The sequence below is a fragment of the Balaenoptera borealis genome (assembly GCF_965194805.1).
Source record: "Balaenoptera borealis genome assembly, chromosome: 1".
Taxonomy (NCBI): Eukaryota; Metazoa; Chordata; class Mammalia; order Artiodactyla; family Balaenopteridae; genus Balaenoptera; species Balaenoptera borealis.
This window is the reverse complement of record NC_138860.1, coordinates 57,998,012-58,023,304: the sequence shown is the minus strand read 5'-3', so window position 1 is coordinate 58,023,304 and position 25,293 is coordinate 57,998,012. Positions and strand designations below refer to the sequence as shown.

Sequence of the window (25,293 nt, the reverse complement as noted above, 5' to 3'; positions counted from 1 at the left end):
AGGAAATGCTTTCAGCTTTTCACTGTTGAGTGTGATTTTGGTCATGGGCTTGTCATACATGGCCTTTATTATGTTCAGGTAGGTTCCCTCTATACCTACTTTGTGAGAGTTTTTATCATAAATAGATGTTGAATTTTATCAAAAGCTTTATCTGCATCTATTGAGATGATCATATGATTTTTATTCTTTAATAAGTTAATGTGGTGTATCACATTGATTGGTTTGTGGCTATTGAACCATCCTTGTATCCCTGGGATTAATCCCACTTGATCATGGTGTATGATTCTTTTAATGTATTGTTGAATTTGTTTTGAAGTATTGTTGAATTATGTTGAGGATTTTTGCATCTATGTTCATCAGTGATATTGGCCTGTAATTTTTTGTGTGTGTGATAGCTTTGTCTAGTTTTGGTATTAGGGTGACGCTGGCCTCATAGAATGAGTTAAAAAGCATTCCTTCCTCTGCAACTTTTTGGAATAGTTTGAGAAGGATCGGCATTAACTCTTCTCTAAACGTTTGGTAAATTTAATCTGTGAAACCATCACATCCAGGTTTTAAAAAAATTCCTAATTCAGTTTTACTACTGGTAGTTGATCTGTTCATATTTTCTATTTCTTCCTGGTTCCATCTTGGGAGATTGCCCATTTTATTGGTGTCTAACTGTTTGTAGTAATCTCTTATGATCCTTTGTATTTCTGTGGTATTGGTTGTAACTTCTCCTTTTTTATTTCTGATTTTATTGATTTGGGCCCTCTCTCTTTTTTTCTTGATGTCTGGCTAAAGATTTATAAATTTTGTTTATCTTTTCAAAAAACCAGCTCTTAGTTTAATTAATATTTCTATTGTTTTTTCAGTCTCTATTTCATTTATTTCTGCTCTGATCTTTATATTTCTTCAGACATTTCCATTCTTAATAGATATTGTCTCTATCCTGCCTACTTACTGCCCTATAGGCAGTGGGTTCCCAGCCCTATATACTTGGGAACACTGCTCACAGTGTAGTCTTGAGCATTCTTGTTTCATAATCCCTCTCACATTGTGTCCTTTTTGGATTAGAATTTTGGCTCAAACACCCACAGTCTGTGTGACTTTAGGCAAGTCACTTAACCTATTTAAGTGTCAGTTTCTTCACCTATATTCATATAATCAATAGATATTTATTGAATGCCTCTAATACAAGGCACTATTCTAGGCTTGGAATTCATGTTTAGCCATTTCTCTTCAAGAAATTAAAACAATTAGTCACTGACAAAATTTAGGTAACCAATGTATGACCTCTGACACTGTTCCCTGTTGTGCACAATGTATTATCATGCTCGCATACAAGGACTGAGAATAAAAGATGGTCAATCTGCAAGGCCATACATAACTTACCATGTCAAGGTCAGCCACCCGGGTTCTAACTGCAGGAGAACATGATGAACCTCCTGAGAGAAATAGTAATGCACTGAATGATATTAAAACCTTTGAGCCAGGAGGGAGGACAGAGTATCTCCCTGGTTTCTTGGGACATACTTTGGGTGTGAAGAAGGTCATCTGGAGGCAGGAAAGACCAAAGGATGCTTGGGATCCAGCTGGATTATTAATGGTAGTAGATGACTTTAGGAGTAAGTCTGTGTTTCCTTTCAAATGCCTTCTGACTTGTCTCAGGGTTTAAAAGCCAACAATTGAAGAGAAATTGAGGAAGTAAATTGTAACTTGAGCGTTCTGTAAAATTACTTTATGAGGAGCCTGCAAAGAGTTTCAACATTTATTTATTGAGTGCATATTAGTTGTCAGGCACTGTGCTGGGCTGGGTATATAATCAAGTGCAGAGTACAGACAGGATTTTATATCTACACCTATGATATTGTGATAAGCACCAGAAGAGGAAAAAAAAACCCCAGAGTATTATGAAGAAAATAGTAATTTTCTCATTTAGATGGAGTGACAAGTGAAGGCCTCTTTGAGGAAGTGATATTTAGTTTAGGATTGAAGCGTTCTAGCACCTGGTCAAATATAAGTGGGGCAAAGAACTTTCCAGGCAGCATCGCAGGCAAAGGTCCTGAGGTAGGAAAGAACTGGCCATATTTGATGAACTGAAAGGCCAGTGTGGCCTTAGTGTGGTGAGAGAAGAAGAAAGTAGAAAGAGCTAAGTTGGAGAGTTAGGAAGAGCCCAGATAATGCAAGGGCTTGGAAGTCCTGATAAAGAGTTCAGATTTTATTCTAAAGACAATGGGCAGCCACTGAAGTGATACTTTTAAACAGCAAATTGACATGATCAGATTTACATTTGCATCAGTGACAATTGAAGGAGTGACTTGGCCCACCTCAGTGGAAGGTGAAGAAATACAATGTTGCCATGCTTCTACAATAAGTCAGCAGCAGGCCAATAGCACGTGCAGAGTATCATCAGGAGGTGAAGCACATAGCATCACTGAATGAGGTGGCAGAAGAAACTCAGTTCCCACCAAAGAGTGCTTTTCCTGACCTGGGACCCTCCTGCACTTATTAATTCAGCCAGTATATGTTCGTTGAGTTTTTACCCAGTGATGTTGAACAAGATAGACACAGTGTACCACATGTAAGTTTTTAATACTCAGTACTATCCCTGTCTTTTTACCCTCTTTTCTGTTCCCAGGAGCATAAAGCCTAGAAATTACAATTCCTACACTCCATTGCAAGTGGGATCCCAATTAGATTCCACCAATGAGAACAATTGCATGAGATTTGGAAGGTGGTAAAGGAGAAGCCATTAGTTGTCACAGTACCTACTGATGTGTGGTGTGGTGTGGGGACAACAGAGGTAGTGTGGGGTTTCCCTACAGCTTTCTGCTGTCCTCCTAAGAATCACCAACTTCAGTGTTGCTGGAAGCTGAAACTATTGGTTGTAGCATAGGTTTTGCACTTCAAATTTTCCTAAAAGTGTCCTTCCCGACCTTTGCTTGTCCAGTCTTTAATTCCTGTATTAATCCTTTCCCCACTTTGTATACTTAGAGTGGCTTCTGTTTTCCTGACCAGACTCCAACTGATACACAAAGGACAGGGAAAGGATGAGAGTAGTCTTGACATCCAATAATACTGTTGCATGGGGTGGCAGGGCTGAAGGATAATTTTAGCCCCATTGCTGCTGTCATCCACAGCTTCCTGATTTTCCCCCTTCAACTTGCTGTGGCCTGGAGAAACAAGAGTTCCCCTTGATAGCTTATCCCCCAACCCATTCTTTTATACTAGAAAAGAACATCAAAGTTGCCTTTCTCTTGGAGACAAGAGATCAAATTGAAGCACAAAGAAAGTTGTGGTCATCTACCTAGTAAAGTGAATTAAAAAGCCTTCAACATCTTGCAAATTTTCCTGAGCCAATCAGATCTTGTGAGGTGGGAGTAGAAAAGGGCCATCTATAAAAAGAACAGTAGGAAGAGCACACTCTTTGGAGATCCAATGGACTTGGATGTGACTGAACCCTGGTTCAAACTCTTATCAGGGTTACTTTTCTCCTCTGAATCCAATTACTCATCTATGAAGATAATATACTCATTTTCATAGACTTATTATGTATATTAATAATGATGATGATAAATAATAATTGCAGCTAACAGGTATAGAGCATGTACTATATTCCAAACACTCTCCTAAAGTGCCTCACAAGAATTAGCTCATTTAATTAATCCCCATAGTAACGCTAGAGGCAACGGATGCAAAGAACATAGCAGGGCTGACAAGTTGACATATGAACATGAGTTTCTGACTCTGTCCCTTGAAACAACTCCAAGAAACAGGATGTGTCTTGATGGGCCTGAGAAATGGACATAAGCATGAGAAACTCGTGAGGGGAAAAGGGTGGTAGTTGGGTCTCGGTGTACATGTGGGTATATGTTTACAGCAGCACACGGGAGAAGAGGGTCAGATGCCATAGGAAGATAGGTTGGGCCAGAGGTTTATGGTTCTGTTTGTTTCTCTTTCCTATCTTGCTTTGTTGTCATTTTGAGGGAGATAAACAGCAGTGATTGCCCAGCAGCACTGGGGGGGGGGAATATCAAGATAATGCTGGAATCTGGCTGAGATGGGGAAGAGTCAACAGCAGGTATAGGCAGGTGACTCCAACTGAGGAAGAAATCTCTTGAAAAAGAGCAATGCCAGGCAGAAACTAGGGAAGTTTTACTTGGTAAGGTAGGTGACAAACAGGGGATGATTGATTGAGCCCAGAGTATAATGCCAGAGGCTCTTCCTCCAAAGGAGTGACCACCTGCCAACTCCCTAAGTTCTCTAGGAAGGGCACAAGGTACTCCTGGATCCCTGGGCTTTAGCCACCTTCACTTCTCCCAACCTCCAACTCCCACATACCTGCTGCACGTTATCCTCTATGATAGCTGACGTTCCCAGGAGAGTGAGTACAGGCTCGCAAGAAAAAGTGATCAGACACACGAGGAACACACTGCTCTATAAGAAAGACAACATACTGAACAAAATACACCAGGCAGAGAAAATGAACAGACCAGAGAAAATAAGTTTAAAATAAGCAGGAGAAATACCCTCAAAAAATATAAAGGTGAAATACTGATAACATTAGTCAAGAAAAACAATTCAAGGAAGAACTAACTGGAAATATTGGGTTTGAAAAATGTAATAGTTGAAATAAAAATCTTAATGGATATGTTAAGTTGTGGAAACGATAGAGCTGAAGAATGTATTACTGAGCTGGAAGATTTCTGAAAGCTGCAAAGCATCAAAAAAGTAGAAAAGTATTTTGAAAGAAAAGCTTAGAGGTGAGGAGAGTAGAAATTGAAATGTCAGCATCCTTGTAATAGGAGTTCCAGAAGAAAACAAAATAAATGTAGAGAAAGAAATATTTAAACAATTTCCCCAAATAAAAGAAAGGTAAAAGACCTTAGTCTGAAAAGTCTTGTAAAGTACCACATAGGCTATATTGGAAAAAGAAGTGATATATATTCATTTTAGTGAAATTAATAATGCAAAGAGAATATTCTGAAACTTTCTAGAGGGGAAAAAGAAAAATGCCTAAAAAGAATAGGAGGTGGTTTGACCACACACTTCTCACTAATCTGGATGTGAGAAGACAAAGAGTAATATTTGCAAAATTTTGAAAAAAAGAGAGATAAAGAACATTAGATTTGGAAATGTATATCCAACTAAATTGCCATTTAAATATTGGTACAAAGGAACCATAAGACTCCATCACAAGCCAGAATTAAAATTCTAGGCAGTACGAACATGATGAAGGTGATGGTGGGGAAGGGGACTATATTTTGCTCTCTCTCCTGTGAATTTATCCTGTATGGACTACATCAATGGACTTCCTCACCTTCTGGCTTCGGGTTGAATTTGCCTAGTGTGGAACCCCAGCAGGAGGGAAGGGGGAAGGTGGTAGGACAGGGTATTTATTCTCCAGGCTCATCTAGGGCTGGCTGCAAGTCTTGACTGGAGGTCACAATTCCTGTTTAGGCTGTCTTCTCCACACAATTCTCTCCTTAGGTTCCAATAACTTACCTTTCCCCTTGACTAGTGGTCATAACAACCCTGTTCCTTATAATATTGCTAGAATATTATACTATCCTTTTTGATTTCCCTACACTTTACCTCTATGTTTGTAAACAGTCCTTTTTATTAAGCCCTTCTCAAGCTATCCTAATTTGTGTTTCATCTGTGTGCTGATAAGATGCTGATGATACAATAGGAACCTTTTATTGACAAAAGTGATATATAAAAAACAAAAACCTTCGGAAAACATCATACTTACTGTGAGAAACTTTAGATGCAGTCTCTTTGTGATTAGGGACAAGACATAGATACCCACAATCACAGTTACTGTTTTACGTAGTTCTTCTTGAGGTTTGAGACAATACAAAAACAAAAGTAAAAAAATGAGGCATAAGGATTGGAAGGGAAGATTAAAACTTCTCATTTTGTCCACTGATAATGTATATCTTTATAGAAAAAAACGCAGAAATCAATAGACACACTATCAGAAATAAAAAGAGAGTTCCACAAGTTTGTAAGATTCAAGATTATTTGTTACAAAGTGAAGAACATTTATTTAAACCAGTTATAGTTATCTGTATTAGTTATCTATTGCTGCATAACAAATGACCCCAAAATGTAATGGCTTAAAATAAAAAATATTTATCTTAAAATTTCTGTGGTCAGGAATTCAAGGTTGGTTTAGGTGGGTGTTATGGAACTGAATGTTCGTGTCCCTCCCAAATTCATAACTTAAAATTCTGTGTCCCAATGTGATGGTATTAGGAGGTGGGGCTTTTTGAAAATAACTAGGATTAGATGACGTCACGAAGGTGGGGCCCTCATGAATGGGATTATTACCCTTGTAAGAGCCAGGAGAGAGCTTGCTTCCTCTCTCTTTCCACCACGTGAGGATACAATGAGAAGTCAGCCATCTGCAATGCAGAAGCTGCAGTCTTTTTATAACTTAATCTGGGAAGTGCTATCCCAACACTTCTGCTGTATTCTATTAGTTAGAAGTGAGTCAGTAGGTCCAACCCACACTCAAGAGGAGGAAACTATGAAAGGGCATGAATACCAGGTGGTGGGGGGTCATTGGGGTCATCTTAGAGGTTGCTTACCACAGAATCTAAAAATGCCACAGAAAATTACAACATTTATAATCACAACAAAATTACAAAGTATCAAGCAATTTATCTAAGAAAGAATGGATAAGACCATCCCGAAGAAAAATTTTAAAAGTCATAAAGAACACATGGAAAACTGTGGATAGGGCAAAAACATTGTAAAGAAAACACTTCCCCTAAATTAGTGCAATTACTGTTAATAGTCCAGTAGAACATTTTAAGACCATGATAGTTTTTCTTTTCCTAATACATATAGGAGAGATTAAATATACTCAAATAGTTACATCAATTTTGAAAAAGAAAATCAAAGAGGGAAAATTTTACCATTCTAGCTCTCAAGACATTTTAGAAAGCCATAATTGTGAAAACTGTGTGACCCTAGTACCAGAATAGAGAAATAAATCAATGAAACAGAGATAAGAACCCAGAAAAAGACCCGCCTACATGTATAGACTTCATATATGATAAATATACCACTGTAATTCAGCTGGGGAAAATATAGATTGTGTTGGGAAAACTGGTTCATACATGGAGAAAAACAAAGATGAACTCTTTTATACCACAAACAAAGATGAACTCCAGAGAGGTGAAAGCCTATACATGAAATCTGTGGTGGTGTGAGATATTTTCAATGTCTAAAAGTAACAATAGATTAATATCTAGAATATCAAGTACAAGGAAATCCTGTGAATAAACACAAAGAGATAAGAAACCCAATTGAAAAATGGGCATGGTGTACAAAACAGGATATATACACGAAAGGGAAGATATTTGTATAACAAAAATATGACAAGATGTTCAACCTCACAAGAAATCAGAAAAAAAATTAATAGTATGATATGACTTTATATCCATAGCACTTGGTAAAAATTAGAAAAGTGGATAATACCAAGTAGAGGTGAGGACATAGGGTAAGATCATCATGGTGTCATGGGATTCAACCACTTAGATACTGATGTCAGACATTGACTTGTACTTTTCCCTGCAACATCTCTCCCCCATCTCCACCCCCTCTACCTTCTTTTATCCTTAGTGAAAGAAGGTAAATTACATTAAGTCTACAGATGAATCATTTGTGGGAAGATACACTGTATTTACAACAACAAGAACAGCAACGTTTTTTGAGTGCTTACTTTGATGTTGAGGACTATTTTAAGTATATCAAATGTTTTGACTCGTTTAATTTTCATAAATTTCACAATAGTACCTATGAAATAGGTACTGTCGTGATCATGCCCATTTTTATAGATGAGAATACTGTGGCATAGAGGAGGGAAAGTGACCTGTCCAGTTCACATAGCTAATAAATGGAAGAACTGGGATTTGAACCCAGGCAGTTTAACTCCCTAACCATCATGTGACACTTTCTTTCTATCTTTCCCATCCAGGATATGGTGTATTTTTTCCATTTATTTGAATATTTGTCATTTTCAGGAAAATTTTTATAGTTTAAAAAATATGATTCTATTCAATTGTTATTAAGAGTTATTTCAGGATACTTTAAGAGTTGTGTTTTTGGTTGTACATATGGTGGAATTCTTAAAATTATATTTTCTGATTATTAATTATAAACATCATTTTTCATGACTATGAAGAAAGCCGTATGTGAGTTCTAAAGCACGTTACCTCTGCCCATCTGTAAAAGAGAGTGAGAACATTGTGCCGTCATTCTGATTTCATCTGTCTCCCTGTTTCATGCATGGAGACTGGGATGTGGGCAGAAGTGCCTGGAGAGGGGGCAGTGCCAGCTGTTGGAGTCTGATTTCAACAGACTGCCTTGTGTGTCACACTAAGGCATTTGGGCCACTCCCAGAATCAAACTTTCTGACAGAAGGTTTTAGGCAAGGAAGTGAGAACTGAATTTGTTTTTAAAAACATCATTCTTGCAGCATTATGCAGGGTGACTTGGGCTTGGGAAAGGCTGGTGGCCGGGAAACAAGTTAGAGTATCACTGCAATATTTCAGGTGAGATAATAAAAGCCTGACCTCAGGCAATGACAGTAGGGAGGCAGCGTGCTCATGTGACAAGCATGGCTCAGGTAAAATCGACAGTCCTGGGTGACTAGTTCAATGCTGGAGGAGGGGAAGAGAGTGGAGTGGAATTTGTCACCAGAAAGAGTGACCTCAGGTGAAACAGGTTGTATTGTGAACGGGGGTGGGCAGAATGGAGCAGGGAAATAAGTTTGGTGTCGGTTTGGTTCAGGTGGAGAGCCAGAATGATAGCCATAGAAATGCCAAAACATGATATAACAACTAATGAAACTTCAAAGGCAGAACCCTTTGATAAAATGGAAAATAGGGATTTATGAGAGGTTTATATGATTTATGTGGAGCTGAGCACTTGGAAATTACTGTAAATGGTATTTGAAGCCAGAGAAAATGTGAAATAAGTTTAGGTAGAGTCCCATCTTTAGTTAAAAAAAAAAAAAAATTAGGATAACCAGTTAAATTTGAACTTCAGATAAAAAACAAGTAATTTTTACTATAGTCCATGCAATGTTTAAGACATACTTATCCTAAAAACTAGTTATTATTTGAGATCCAAATTTAACTGGGTGCCATCTGACAACCATAACAGATATGGCAAACAGAAAGGCCTACAGGGACCAGGAAAGCCGTTTCACACGGTGAGGTGCGTGAGAAATACAGTGGAGGGTGTGCGGGCTGGGCAGCCTGGAACACCTGTGTCCCATCCCCAAGAGCAGCTGCTGCCCAGCTCCAGCTGGTGGGGTGTGCAGAGAGGGTCTCCAGACGGTCCAATATTCTAGTGGTTCAAAACATAATATAAAGATAATACAGGGCTTCCCTGGTGGCGCAGTGGTTGAGAATCTGCCTGCCAATGTTAGAGACACGGGTTCGAGCCCTGGTCTGGGAGGATACCACATGCCGCGGAGCAACTGGGCCCGTGAGTCACAACTACTGAGCCTGCGCGTCTGGAGCCTGTGCTCCGCAACGAGAGAGGCCGCGATAGTGAGAGGCCCGCGCACCACGATGAAGAGTGACCCCCGCTCGCCGCAACTGGAGAAAGTCCTCGCGCAGAAATGAAGACCCAACACAGCCAAAAATAAATTAAAAAAAAAAAAAAGATAATATAAATTAAAAAACACATGGAATATCCCAATTTTTAAAGGGGACAGTCTGTAGAAAGAAAGAACACTGTGAGGCACAAGCAAAGCAGGTCTGTGGGCTCCGTAAGGCATATGGGCGATGGGTTTGTAACCTCTGATCTGATCTCTACAGAGTGGGCGGAGCAGGTTTGTAAGCTGTAAATTATGTTGCTTTGCTATGTCAGGGTGAATAGTATTTGGGTGTGGGGAAGGGATGGCGGCAGGGGGACGATTCCCTCCTGCCAAAGGTGAGACATAGAAGCGGCTTCTCTGGCCATGACTCCGTGCTCTCGCCCCTCAGTGCCTGAATGTGCCCCACTGGCCACTCTCCCCATGGCCGGGCAATGGCCAAAGTCCACAGGGCGGTGCTGCGGCTACCTGCTCTCGCGGGGCCTGAGGTGAGGAACCCGCCCTACCAGCCTTTCAGGCAGCAAGGCAGCAGCAATTGGGGTTTTGAAAGCTTTCATCAGAAGATTGTGGGCGGAAACTTCCCTGGGTTTGCTCTGAGCTTCTTGAGGCTTCTCAGCTTCAGATGCAAAGCGAGTGGGTGTCTCTTTGAGAAGCAGAAAGAGGGAAAGAAAGAACGAAAGAGAGGTGTTTCCCTGGGTTCTGGAAACTCTATAAAGAGAGAGCCGGCTCCTTTCTCTCGAGCACTCAGAAGAAACAGGAGTCCCGTCCTTGACACCCGGGACTCCCCAGGACTGAGAAGGAGGAAAGCCCTTGGCTGGGGGCTGGCCCGAGGCACTGGCTGCCATGCAACGGCCCCTGAATTACCCGTACCCCCAGATTTTCTGGGTGGACAGCAGTGCCAGCTCTCCCTGGGCCCCTCCAGGGTCAGTCTTCCCCTGTCCGTCCTCTGTGCCAGGAAGGCCCGGGCAAAGGAGGCCACCGCCACTACCACCACCTCTGAAGAAGAGGAGGGACCACAACACAGGCCTGTGTCTCCTCGTGATGTTTTTCATGGTTCTGGTGGCCCTGGTTGGATTGGGGATGGGACTATTTCAGCTCTTCCATCTGCAGAAGGAACTGGCCGAACTCAGAGAGGTAAGCGGCCCCGTGAATTGCTGTGCCCTGAAGGCACGGGTGTGAGACAGCCCCGCTGTAGTGGAGGGAGGAAGGTGACAGGGACCCATGTGGACCACAGTCTTGCTTGCAAAGTACTTGGCAATCCTTTTCTCCTGTCTCAGGAATGAATCACTCTAGCCATCCTGTTCTATATGCAGAGAAATGGGGGCTCAAATGAGTGAAAGGAATTTTATCTATGTTGGGAAGGATCAGGGCCAAATTAGGACTGGTAATGAGAGTTCTTCTTTTCTCAGTTGGCTGCTACCTACCTTATACTCAGTGATTCAAGAAAGAAAAGGAACTTGGAATCTTGCTTACAAGTGAATTTGTTCAAATGGACAAACTAAAGTTCCTTGAAAATACTTAAAAATATTGGAACTATTCCAGATCACAAAACTGAGGCATGGAGAGGCACAACTTGGCCGGAGTCTGAGTTAGCAGAAGTTTTAAGGTGTTTAGATTCCCTTTCCAGTGTTTAGTTTATTTGACAATTCTGCCTCCTTTGCTTAAAGAACTTCATATTTATTATATACCTTTTCTCTTTTGGTTTCACCAGTCCACCAGCCAAAGGCATACAGAATCATCTTTGGAGAAGCAAATAGGTGAGTCCTTTCATGCGTGTACATGAGTTAGAAAGATAGTCCTTAGCGCTGAACCATGTTGGGGGCATGCCTTGAATTCCATCTCATTCTTGGGCATATGTATACTATGGAAGAGGAATCCTAAGCAATTCTGAATCTCTGGTCATTTTGGTTCTTTGAGCTGGCCTAAAATACGAAGTGAATTTAATTGTTCAAAATTAGTGTAGCTGAGTATCGCACAAAAGTCAAAATAATTTCTGCCTGAATTTGGAAAGGGCAACACACATATACAGCCCTGGACCTTTGCCCCTTAGCAGTTGGCTCCAGGCCTGTCCCCTTCCTCATGCCTCCTGGTTCCCGTGCACAGGGCTGTGGCTATAACTTCTCGGGAGAGAAGGGGAGGTAAAGGCAGAGATAGCTGCTGCTGGGAAAGATCCATGCTCTCCTATTTAATCTCTATAAGAGATTACTTGAGTCAGACCTTATTTAAAATTTTTTCATAGGATATATTTAAGCTTTTAAAAAGTGGGCAACCAATCATCCACATTAGGATGGTTCTTTTGCAGCCACTGGAAAGCTTGGAGGAAGACTTTTGCCATTATTCAAAGGGTAGTCCCACTTCACTCACAGAGGCAATCGTGAGCTACCTTTGATAATAAAGGAAAAGCCTTTGTATGAGATCCAGGACAGGAAGAAGATGAAAATGTTGAACATTGACCTTCTAAAGTTTCAGGACATAGTTTTGGAAACTGTGGACAGATAGATTTAGAATACTGCAACTCATTAAACTAAGATTCACTGAACTTCAGATTTGGTAAGAGTTGGAAGGGAGCTTAGAGAACATCTGGTCCAGTCATCTCATTTTTCAGAAGAGAAACAAAACACCAGATAGATTAGGTGATGTGCCCAAGACCGCTGCTGTGAAACTGGAGTGAGAAGGAACATAGGCTCCTAATGCCTTGTCACTTATAGTGCTTCCCAGTACATGCTCTGGTGCCTCATGACATAGGGAAACTCCTGTCTCGTTCTGATGGCCATGGAATGAGAATAAAGATGACAAGCAAGATGCCTCTGCAAAGACAATAGTTAAATCTCATCCTTAGAAATTGGGAAGAAAACAGAAGACAGCACTGGCCACCCAGTAAGGGGAGCCTATTCCAATTTCTCAGGATATGCCTGAGAAACCCAAGTCACCCTATTGCCCTAGCAGGTAGGCTCTTGTAGGAGCCATCCATAGGGTCCTCTGGTTTCTAGTTCTGGGTCTGAGTCCCTAAAGAGTTAGAAATTCCAGACGTACCCAAGCAGAGTAAAAACATTTGTTAGAAAAATAAAGCCTCTGGAGGATTTCTAAAATAAGATAGCTTTGAAAATCAGTGGAATGTGGCTGATAAAATGGGTACCTAATTACTCATCTTTCACCCACTTTCTGGAGTCATTTTAGTAATTAAAAGTCAAGTGAACAGATGAGTCAGGTCTACCTGTCCCACTAAACAAGTATCAAGTATCTTTCCTAGATCAACCCAGATGGACCAGAAATTGGTGAATTATCACATGGAAATCAAATTAGCAACTTTACTAATGAGCTAAGAGATGCAAATTTAAAAAGGGGGATACCCAGGTTTATCCAGCAAATTAGTGAAGTTTAAAAAAAAAAAAAACCCCGGATTGGCAAAAACGTGAGAGAAAAGGGTCTGCTTCAACAGTTGAGAGTCAGTGGGCATGTAAATTGCTACACCTTTTCTAAAGAGCAGTTGGGAAAAAGATATCAAAGGATTAAAACTGTTAATTTACCTTGTAATCTCATCACTAAGGCTTTATTAAGAAAATAATCAAAATGTGCCTGAAAATTTATAATAAGGATGTTCATCACTTCCTTATAAGGCTATTTATAATAAACCAGTCAGAAGAAAGTTAAATGCCTCTTAATAGGAAATTAGTTAAATACATTACGGTGTATTCAGACGAGAGCATAATACACAGCAACTAAAAGCTATATGTTAGGGCTTCCCTGGTGGTGCAGTGGTTGAGAATCTGCCTGCCAATGCAGGGGACACGGGTTCGAGCCCAGGTCTGGGAAGATCCCACATGCCGCGGAGCAACTGGGCCCGTGAGCCACAATTACTGAGCCTGCACGTCTGGAGCCTGTGCTCCGCAACAAGAGAGCCCGCAATAGTGAGAGGCCCATGCACCGCGATGAAGAGTGGCCCCCACTTGCCACAACTAGAGAAAGCCCTCGCACAGAAACGAAGACCCAACGCAGCCAAATAAATAAATAAATAAATAAATAAATAAATAAATAAAAGAAAAAAAGCTATATGTTAGAAGGACATTTAATGCCATAGAGATTGTGTATTCTATATTGTTGGATAAAAGACAAGTTATAAAGAAGTGTGTTTAGTTTAATATTGACATATGCATATTTTTATAGTCTTAGTAAACATCTAGAAGGATTTATACTCCAACAGGTTAACTGTGATTTTTCTCTGGAAGGTACTATTGTAGGTTATTTAACCTTTCTTATTTGGTTCACTTTCATTTTTCCACAGTTAACTCATTAAATCTTTTATTCATTCACAAATGTTCTTGGAGTGTTTCCTGTGCTCCAGGCTGGGTGTTGGGTAGTGGGTGATGACAGAACGAGAGACAAGCGGCTTGCCCTCACGGAGCTCTTAGCGTGCGAGAGAAGATAAACAAAAGCAAGCAAACAGACAACATACTTTTAAGTTGTACCAAGTGTGACCTAAGATTGAGTGGTCTGGAAAGTCCCCTCTAAGGAGGTGTTGTTAATGTGGATGTGTGGATGTGTGTGGGTGGGTAGGAGGCTGGGAACATCATTCCAGCACTGAGAATGGCATGTGCAAAGACCCTGGAGCAGGATACAGTCATCACCAAAATATAGGATATATTTCTACTTTATTCCAGCATTTATCCAGCAGATATTTTTATTGAGCACCTTCTATGAGAATAACACTGCGAGGGATATACAACATGTGATTCTCTGTTCCATTTCCTGTCAGTTCATGGCTGAATGCCAGATCAGCTGCACAGATGGTTTGTGGTGTAGGAATATAGAAGAGACTCAGTTTTGCCTTTCCTGTTCACTAACACCTCATTCATGGTGGGTGGTCCTGGGTGACTACAGAGGTAATAATTGCTTACATCATATTCTCAGCTGATTGGAGCATTCTCACGCCATATAGAGTTTTACAGGCTAATCATGAGAAGCCTGATGTGGATGAGCGCCTTTCTATGAAACTTTCTTGAACGTCTTAGCTAAATTCATTAAGTGGTAGAGCTATTCCACTGAAATATCTAAAGTCAGAGAAATAGTACCTATTTTGAGAACTGTTGTCTATTTTAAATCTTTCAATTTAATTTAGCAAACATGTACTGATCACATGCCCTGGGGTAGAAACTGAGCTAATTACTCTGGTGGATTAAACATATAGTAAGGAATTTGCCATTTATTTGGGGAGTAAGATGAATTATACAGTTACCACAGAAAAAGGGGAGTCAAAACTGACAAGAGAGGTGAAGACAGAGTGCTTCTAGGTTTCAAAGGCAGGAACAATCATATTTGATTAGAAAGGCTTGGGAAGGTTTTGCAAGAAAAGAGGTATTTTAGATGGTATTTGCAGGGTTGATAGGAATTTAGCACAGAGATCTGTTTGGGAGGGCATCCCAGGCAGAAGGAACAGCATGGGCAAAGGCACAGAGGCAGGGAAGCTGGGTGGGTTCAGAACTGTTGTGCAGCTATGTCTAGTGTGGGTGAGTAAGCAAGATAAGGCTGGACAGATAGGCAGAGATCACATGGTGGGGGACACTTGTACATAATTACACATTCAATGAGGAGCATTCAAGGTGTTTGAGATCTTAGGATAATTTATTTGGGGCAGATTGTAGAATGCTATTGGGGAAGACCTAGTGGCCTGGAGAACAGCAGTCTTCTTCAGCCTTTGTCCTGCAGAGTCCTAAGGGCAGCTGAGTCAGAGAGGAGAGAGCCTTGGATTTGAACTCAGGAGACATGTCAGTCCCACTCTGACACTGAGTAACCAGGTCTTCTTGGATAAGTCACCCAACTTTTTTTTTCAGGAAATAACTTTTTATTTTATATTGGAGTATAGTTGATTAACAACTTTGTGTTAGTTTCAGGTGTACAGCAAAGTGATTCAGTTATACGTATACAAGCCACCCAACTTTTAAGCTCATTTTGCCATCTATAAGATGGGACAGTAATCTCTACCTCAAAGAGTTGTGGCCAGTTATAAATGCAATAACTTATATGACACATCTTTATAAACTAACCTTTCTATTATTTTATTGTAACATTATAATTTATGCATGTGTCTATTTTAATTTAGTTTCTTTTTACCTCTCTGTTTCTGAAATACAGGCTGTTGTAATTCCTACAATTTGGACTTGAATGAGTTGGTTATGTTAGACTGTTGCCATTTATGCTTATAAAACCTCTTTTATTTAAATGCCCTGCTTAGAGTCCCACAAAAAGAATAGTTGTTATGTCATTTTTTACATATATCTTTCATCTCTCTATGAAACAGGTCACCCCAATCCACCCTCTGAGAAAAAGGAGCTGAGAAAGGCAGCCCATTTAACAGGTCTGTATCTGGAAGATGGGCTTGGGAAAGCCTTTGGCAGAAAGCAGAAGAGCTGGTTGGTCTCCATGACTGTGCTCTGCAGGAATTGATACTTTCCAGTGACAGTATTTGAAACCCAAGAGTAGTTACATCTTTCTAGTCAGGTCAACCTCACACACACATTGAGCCCCTACTCTGGGCAAGGCCTTGTTCTAAACTGCAGAAATGGAGCTGCTTATGACATGATCCTTGCCCATAAGGAGCTCACTCTTTTCACTCATTTCAATGACCCTTAGGGAATTTGGGCCACAGGTCCAAGAGGTGAGAGCTGGGGAGATGGGGAATGATGAATTATTTTAGTACGTGTTTCCCTGGTTTTCTGTAGGAGCTTTACTCTTCTTTGTCCATGAGTAGAAAAAGGAGAGGGGAAGCCCAGTCCTGGCACTAGTGGTCGTGTAGTGGAGTGAAATGATTTGATAGCAAGGTGGTATGGGCACTCCCAGTGTAAAGTCCACAAATATCTGAAAAGTGGATAAGTATCACGGAAAGTGGTATGCTGCTGTCCCTGAAATTATTTCAGCAGAGGCTGTAAAATGATCCAATTTAGATAAACAGACATTTCTTGAGCACATGCTGTGTGCCAAGCCTGGGGGACATGGAGATGAACCACACATGGCTCCTGCCTTCAAGGAGCTTACAATCTAACAGGGAAAGACAGGTGCATAAGCAATAATTCCAGCATTCTCTGCTTAAGAATGTACATAATGCTGTGGGGATACAAATGAAAGGGGATTTTTGCCCACACTGAAGAATCCTTAGTGCGGTAAAGATTGGACTAGATGATCCCTAAGGTCCTTCCCAACTTTAGAACTTCAGAGTTCCTTGGATTTGACTTTTCACCTCATGAATGCACCTCAAACCCTAGTAGTTTTGGTACTAGTTCTGAAACTTTGTTCCAGAGAGCTAAAATCATCCCAATCATTTCTCACTGCAGTTGATTAGGGGTATATGCTATTGTCCCAGATGTGTGGATGATAAAATTGAAGACGTCAATTTGATAAAGGTGTGAAGAAATTCAGTAACAGGTCAGGCCTGATCCATCACCTGGTTCAATATGGGCTATGTCATTTGGGGTAAAAAGCATTTGCTCAAGGAACGGTCCACAATTTTGCCTTGGAAGCTTGGTTGGTTGATACATGAGCATTCCTGGCTGAAAGCTCCTCTCTGGTTTGGTTTCAGGCAAGCCCAACTCAAGATCCATCCCTCTGGAATGGGAAGACACTTATGGAATTGCCCTGGTCTCTGGGGTGAAGTATAAGAAGGGCAGCCTTGTGATCAATGAAACTGGGCTGTATTTTGTGTATTCCAAAGTGTACTTCCGGGGTCAGTCCTGCAACAACCAGCCCCTGAACCACAAGGTCTACACGAGGAACTTTAGGTACCCCCAGGACCTGGTGCTCATGGAGGGGAAGATGATGAACTACTGCACTACTGGCCAGATGTGGGCCCGCAGCAGCTACCTGGGGGCTGTGTTCAATCTCACCAATGCTGACCATTTATATGTCAATGTATCTGAGCTCTCTCTGGTCAATTTTGAGGAATCTAAGACATTTTTTGGCTTATATAAGCTCTAAGAAAAGCACTTTGGGATTCTCTCCATTATGGTTTCTTGTTATAGGCACTGAGAATGTTGTCTTGAATGAGGGTCTTCTTAAGTCCACTTGAGGTCAAGAGAGAAGACATGAACCAAGAGGATCTTGAGACCACAGGGTCCAGCAGTTCTACAGTTCCTCATCTCACCTAAGGTCCGCGAGCCAGACAGGAGGAAGACTATGAGTAACGAACATGAAACTCTGGGCTGCCATGTGAAGATGCAGAGTCAGGGAGAAGCAGCCCCCAGGGTGTTCTACACTCATCTTAAGTGGCCTAGCACATTTTGGTACACTGAAAATGACACCTTTTAACTCACCTCTTGGGGTGGGTCTACTGTCTACCTCAGGGGAGGCTGTCTTTCACGTCTATGGATGCAACATGAATGTATAAGGGATGGGAAAAGAGGACTAGGCTTACATGATAAGCTAAAGAGACTAAAAGGCCAGTGTCCCACTGGCAGCATCTTTACTTCTAAATGCATAGCCTGAGCCATCAGGTGATGCTAACAGAGAAGCAAGAGAGATCTTTTGAGGACTCAGTCCATTCCCTATACAGCATGTATATTTCCAGTGCAATTGTAGGGGTGTGTGTGTGTGTGCGTGTGTGACTAGAAGAGTTACATAAGTAGAGAAAACGTGGAGATTGGGAAGGACGTGTTAGGAAAATATGGGTTGCATTTGGTGGTAGATTTTGAATGCTTTTTGGGCAACCAACTCTAATAGTCCTCAAAACTCTTTGATTGTCAGTTATTAAAGCTGTTTTCCCATAATATAACTAATATTTATATATTTTTTGTGCATTTTTAATGAACAGAATACATGTAACAAAAACTGTATTTTAGAATACAGATAAACATTATGAGTGTCCTTTTTGGAAATCACTAAGATCTGGATTTTTTCCTTATTATTTCTTTCTTCCATGGCCTACTCATTCATTATGACTTAAGCCCACTTTAAGAAGAATTTACTAGGGTAAGAAGAGCCGTGAGGCAAATCTTTGCATCTTCACCAGGCTCTCCTCTCCTCACTATATTCTCTTTCCCCTCCATCTCCCACTATCCAGAGTTTCCATTACCAATATTATTGCCAGTGTTAAGCGCACCCAACTTCCCATAGATCTGATGACAGTTTGTCTTTTCCTGGGGACAGAGATGTGGCATAGTGGAAAGGGCACAGACTTTGGACTAAAAAACCTGAATTTGAATCTTTGTTCCTCTACTTACTAACTATGCAATCACTGGGCAGATCACTTGACTTTTTTGGGCAAAAAGGGGCTGATACGTACTTATAGTATCTAACACATCATAGAATGTCAAACAATAGTGTCTGCCATTATTAATAAGCCACTCTATGGGAGGCACTTCATTCTCCAGAAGAAACCACTGATCTGAGGGATCCATTCAAACACCTGGTTTCTTGCCTTCTCACCTTGGTCTCACAATAACCTTTTCCTATTTTCTCCAAATGCTCATTACCATGACTTCTCCCTAGACTTTGTCATCATTAAAAATAACAACATCTCCTCTAGAATTTGATTTCAGACACCTTATTTTCACAACATCATGTCCTTTTTCCAACTCAGTTGGTCCAACATTTTCTCTCCTAAAAATATGTATATATATTTTACTGTGTTGTGACGTCTACTTAATAAATGCTATCATTTTCTTATATATCCATCAGCTCCTTCTCTATCTTCACTCTTTTCTCTATCCAGCTTAGGTTCCACAATCTGTCGTTACAATCAGTATCTTGGAAAGACCCTGAATTCCAAAATACTGTTACCGTCCCTGTTTTCCTCTTGTAAAAATCCCATTCTCTTTATACTGGCATCCTAACAGCTGGATGTTGCTGGAGAAAAATGACACAAACCAATTGACTATTTTCATTTTATTTTTATCTATCAGCTACTTAAGTCATCCAATCAATTATTTATCAGTGAATTATTTCTGTCTTTTGATAGGTTTGACTAGGTAATTCATGCACATAGCACAAATTTTAAAAGGTACACAAAGATATTTGATGAAAAGTCCTCTTCTCATCCTGTCCTGTGGCTCCATCTCTGCCCACAGGGAGGATCACTGTCTCCTTCTGTAGCTTTTCTGAGATGATCTATACATAAATATGACATCACTTTACATCAGGGTTTTCCAACCTCGGTTCTATTGACGTTATGAGCTGGACAAGTCTTTGTTGTGAGGGCTGTCCTGCCCATGCATTGTCGTATGTTTAGCAGTAACCCTGCCCTCTACCGACTAGATGCCAGTACCATGCCCCTCCCCCCATGTGTGATAACCAAAAATATCACCAAATATTGCCAAATGTCCCCAGGCTGAAGGTGGGGAGGCAAAATCACTCCTGGCTGAGAACCAGTGCTTTACATTAGTGATCACAGATTTGAAATAGGCATTCAACATATCCCAGCACTTTTTCTTCAGTTCCCTGGTAAGCATGTTATTTTCACTGTTTGAGACAACTACATCATGTCTTTTCCTTTTATAAACCAACCTCATCCCCTCCTCCCACCATGAAACCTCACTTTTACCACCAAAACACAAACCCACTTGTATCTGAATGATCTCTTTCTTCCATCTGATACAGTGGAGGAAGAGGACCTTCTGCGTGCACTAATTTCCTCTTCCCTACTTTACCTGTTTAAAAATTTTCTTCTTCCTTCTAAATCTTCAAACTAGCTCTATGAAATAATTTCCACCAGTATGTACATATATTCAAGTATCCCCTGTCACTGAAAGATAAACCAAACCAAACTAAACCAAAAAAACCCCCAAACCTTTCTTTAGCCTTCTTCTTCCTCCAGAAATGGCTGCATTTCTCATTTTCCCCATAGAGACAAACATCTGAGAAGGTTTTCTCCACACACATGGGCTCCAGTTTTTTGGGTTTTTTTTGTTTTTTTGTTTTTTTAATTTTTATTTATTTATTTATTTATGGCTGTGTTGGGTCTTCGTTTCTGTGCGAGGGCTTTCTCTAGTTGCGGCAAGTGGGGACCACTCTTCATCGCGGTGCGCGGGCCTCTCACTGTCGCGGCCTCTCTTGTTGCGGAGCACAGGCTCCAGACGCGCAGGCTCAGCAATTGTGGCTCACGGGCCCAGCCGCTCTGCGGCATGTGGGATCTTCCCAGACCAGGGCTCGAACCCGTGTCCCCTGCATTGGCAGGCAGACTCTCAACCACTGCGCCACCAGGGAAGCCCTGGGCTCCAGTTTTTAAGCCAGGAATCTGCCTGTTATTTATTTAACCACTTAAAAATATCTGGGTTTTTGTGGGGTTTTTTTTTCTGCTAGAAAAAAAAATTCCAAAAGCAAGACCTTTTCTGCCTTGTTTACCACTGTATCCACATTACCTAACCCAGTGCCTGGCACATATTAAGTGCTCAATAAATATTTGTTGACTAAATAACTTTCATTATAAGGCAAAATTCTTTCAATGGGTATGTTTTTCAGAGTAGTGAATCTATAGTTGTGTTGCCTCAAGGACGTGTGTGCTTGTTTATCCAGCTTTGACTAGATTATTCAATGGGAGTTTGAGGCTACAGATGAAAAAAAAAAATAGTGAACCCTAATTCATAGAATTAGAAAACAAGAAAGATCTATTTGGTCGTTGGCATTACCAGGAGCTTTTGGGAGACTGTTGAGGAAATATTCTAGGTAATTAAAGCTGAAACTGTCGTTTAGGAGGTACACAATACATATTTGTTGAATAAATTAATGAACAAAACTAAAAGTCTGGGTTGGAATGTGTCACCTGCTCTCCTTGAAACTCTTCTGTTGATTAATCTGCTCTGTATGGTCAGGTTTCTGACCAGGTACCTCATGGAGAAAGTCAGAGAGGTAGTCACCCTTCTTTTGGCTGATGATCTGTATTCCCAACCCTCACAATGAAATTCTCCTCATCCATTTCTTCTTCATATGACTCCATCCATCCAAGTACACCAGTTCTAAAGGTCACGGGAAGTTTGCTGGACCATTTTTTTGGGTCAGTGGGCCCTCCTAGATAATGGTATTAGAGCAAAGAGGAGTAGGAATGGTGCTGGGCGTCCTGAGATGACTGATGCCATTAGCTAGTTGTGGTACTACTGGTACTTTTATCTATCTAAGTCTGAGCTCTGCTAGGATGCCTTCGGGATTTTCTGAAGACAGGGTTGTAGCTTACTATGCTTTAAGCAGTGGTTTCAGGGAAGAGATATTAACAGTTCCTTTAGTTATTTTTCTTTAAGCAGGAACACAAGGAATGTCAAAACCCCAAAACCTTTTGAATGTGCTCATCAAAAGTAGAGTCAATCATTGTTCCTTTATGAAATGCTAAACCCAAAGTAGACTACTTAAAAAAAAAAAGGTCACTTCTGGTTTAGTAGTTTGAGGTTTTCTTTCTTTTCAAACAACTGAAAACGCAGAAAACCATGTTTTTTTCTTAGCCCCCCCACCCCCAGAGTGGTGACTTTGTATTCTCTGATGTAGGTTTTGACTTACCACAGCTTAACAGAAAAAAAGCTTTACTGGAATCATCATTGTGAGAATGACTAATTTGAAACAACAGATCATTGGAAGAGGTTGAACTGGGGGAAGAAGGCTGGTTGCTCAAAGCCAGACTATAAGATTTCCTTAAGGAGGTTAAGCCATAGGCATTCCCTGGTCCTTATCTAAGAAAGTGTGCTGTTAAATTACATGTTAAATTACACATGTTAAATAACATTTTTTCATAGGAGTTTGGTTAAGTTGTGATGTTAGTAGAGATAAATTTTTTACTTTGTGTGTGTGTGTGTGTGTGTGTGTGTGTATGTTTCTTTCCCCGGGTTTTGGATCATCCAGAGGTAGAATGAGGTGATCCTAGGAGAGCCAAATTAAAGCCAATTCCTTAGGGTCTTCAAACTCAAAAATGGACCTTATTCAGAAATAATATAACTATTGAGAGTAGCCAGGAATCTTTGGGATTCATCTAGAAGCCAACCAGCCTTGGAAATATAGACAGCTAAGTGGGTATTTTGCTCTTTACAGTTCACACAGAGGGTAGAAAAGCATCACCTCAGTGATGATTTTCTTACTTTTGCTAAAGCTTTCCCTTTGCTGGGAGACATTTATTCACCATTCTGACGGATACATCTTCAGAGGAAAGTGCAATGCACATGTCTCTCCTCTCTCATTCGGAGGCTCCTTCAACTCTACGGAGTCACCCTTTTTTCTCCTTCTCGGTAAAATGACATGAACCTCAATCACATTCTGTTGAAAGTTGTCTTCTCTCTAAGTTTTCTGAAAATTTCAGGAAATACCTCCATTCTTTGGGCAGTCCACATGCTAACGAGTTTCCTGGCTCTCACCTGGTTTCTGGCAGTGGATGTTCTCTAAGGTACTCCCATTGTGGAATACCTGTACTTCCCTCAAGGCACTACTACCACAACTTGCTGGGTGTAGACAAATTTTACTGATGGTTTGGGGGTAATGGATAGAGATGACATTACACACACAGTGTAAGTTATACCTAAAATTGAGTGTTAGACATGACTATCATCCCCCAAATTTGCCACAATTATCTCCTTAAGTGTGTCACCCAAAACCCTACTACTTGAAAGGAAGTATAAGCTCATTCATTCAAAAATGGTTTATTTAATATCTACCATATACCAGAAACTACCCTAGATACTGTGAATACAATGAAAAATAAAGCCTCATATGGAGTTATATTTTAATGGAGAGATGGTAAATAGACAACAAAAAAGAAGCAAATAAATACCTAATTAGTCATATGGTAGTAAGTGTTAATGAAGAAAATTTAAGCAAGGTAAGGTGGTAGAGAGTGGTGAAGAAGGAGGGGATTATTTGATAAGTGGTGAGGACACACCACTTAGAGCACATCAAGTAGAGAAATTAAAATGCAAAGATGTGGTTGGTATGTTTGGTATATGGTTAGAGTGGAATGAGCTTGATAAAAACTGATTGAAAAGATAGCCAGAGGCCAGATGATGTAGGGCCTTGGAAGCTTCGGAAAGGAGTGTGGATTTTCTTCCAAGTGTCATAGAAAGTTGTTAGAGGGCTGGGAACAGAGAACAGAGAGTGATGTGACCTCATTTACAATTTAAAAGGAACACTCTAGTTGTTTATGGAGAACAGCCTCTGAGTTGGGAGATCAGTAGAAGGCTGCTTCAGCACTCCAGATGAGAGATGGCAATGGCTTGAACCAGGGTATTGAGAGTCATTTTGATGTTAGAGTTAAACGGATTTGCTGATGGATTGGATGTGTGACACGAGAGAAATGATGATTCTCTCATTTTTGGTCTGAGCAATTGGGGGGCTGGTGGTGCCATTTACTGTATTATAGTTTTGCTGCTGTCATGTAAGAGGCACAGTCTGTGACGGAGGAAGAAAACTCTTGTTTCCTGCTGCACATCCTTGGGTTTGTACCAACAAGGGCCAACTCTTCACTAATAGCCAAAGGCACAGAGACCAACCAGCCTTAGAGTTCTGCTTGAGTTCGTCTCATGGATAGAAGTTCTCTATACCAGCCTTAAGAAGGAAGGAAACTGTGTGTATTAAGATTGCCATATATAAACCTGAAACTGCCCCAGTTGCCAAAAATTACTCATCACAGATCTTGGGTTATAAGTAATCTTAGAAATAACATAAGGCATCCTCTCTTCTAAGGTAGAAGTCCTCTTTGCCATATTTCCAACAAGTGGAACCTATTTCCAACATATTCTCTATTTGAAAATGTTCAGAAGAGAGGGCTCCCTGAACTGTGAGGGAACCCATTTCTGTACTGGCCTATATTACATTGTAGATAGTTCTTTCTTAGATTTAATTGAAATCCTCTACACATTTGCCATAAGTCTTTGGTGCTTAATACGCCTATAGAATTTTATGGCTTGTCAAGCTCTCTCATGTACCTTATCTTGTTTAACTTTCACTAAACCCTGTAAGGTAGATTGTTATCCTCATTTTATACACAAAAACAACTGAAACACTGAAAAGTTGTGAGCCTTGCTTAAGGTGATGCGGTAAGAAATGGTGGATGGGACTTAACTCTAGTTGTCTAACCCTATGTCTTACGTTCTTTCCACATGGAAAGAGACTTCTTAGAACTGTATCTTATATAATGGCGCTCAAAATGAGCCTCATCCCATTAATTTTCAGTGTTTCCTTAGCTCCTTGCTTTTCAGTGTGAGTCTCACTTTGCCTATTGCCAATACTCTGCATTATATTTATTGTTATATTATATATAACATATGTATATATTGATGTAATTCTATAGATAGAGGTCACAGATTTTCAGTGTTGAGACTTTCTCTTAGATTCTTCTTTTGTTTCTTCTCTCTACTGCATTCCATCTGAATTGCCCTTATTGTCCCTCTACCAGCAAATAGCATCCTGGTTTTAATAAGGTGAGAAGGAAAGAGATTGAGCTTAGGGTCAGAAAGCCTGGGTTGAGTTCAGCCTCTGTTACTCAACTAGCTATATGTGGGCCCTTAAGTAAGTGACATGAATATCTTGAGATTCAGTTGTCTCCTCTGTAAAATAAGGATGCCAATTCCTTTTCCTATGGTTTTTTGGGAATATTGTTAATGGCAAATGGAGTGAGGCTACTTTGTGACTTGGAAAATCACTCCTGACGGTAAGTCAGTGGAATTGTTATATCCCTCAGCAACTTTCTTGATAAAGTCACTGTTAAAAAAATCCTTATGTGCTCACAAAATCGATTATTC

General features: G+C 40.5%; 1 protein-coding gene across 1 annotated transcript; it reads left to right on the top strand.

Annotated features, from left to right (window-relative positions):
* The first annotated feature begins 998 nt into the window (after nt 1–998).
* FASLG (Fas ligand) lies at nt 999–22,354 on the top strand. Its single transcript, XM_082400220.1, has 4 exons — nt 999–10,735; nt 11,313–11,358; nt 15,897–15,953; nt 17,172–22,354. Exons 1-4 carry the CDS (start codon nt 10,445–10,447, stop codon nt 17,564–17,566), a joined length of 789 nt encoding a protein of 262 aa, XP_082256346.1. The 5' UTR covers nt 999–10,444; the 3' UTR covers nt 17,567–22,354.
* Nucleotides 22,355–25,293: the final 2,939 nt, after the last annotated feature.

Excerpts from the sequence above, each read along its gene's own strand:
- FASLG (XM_082400220.1), top strand. The coding sequence starts at position 10,445 with ATGCAACGGCCCCTGAATTACCCGTACCCCCAGATTTTCTGGGTGGAC. Across the intron at positions 10,736-11,312 it reads AACTGGCCGAACTCAGAGAG|TCCACCAGCCAAAGGCATAC; the intron begins GTAAGCGGCCCC and ends TGGTTTCACCAG. Across the intron at positions 15,954-17,171 it reads AAAGGCAGCCCATTTAACAG|GCAAGCCCAACTCAAGATCC; the intron begins GTCTGTATCTGG and ends GTTTGGTTTCAG.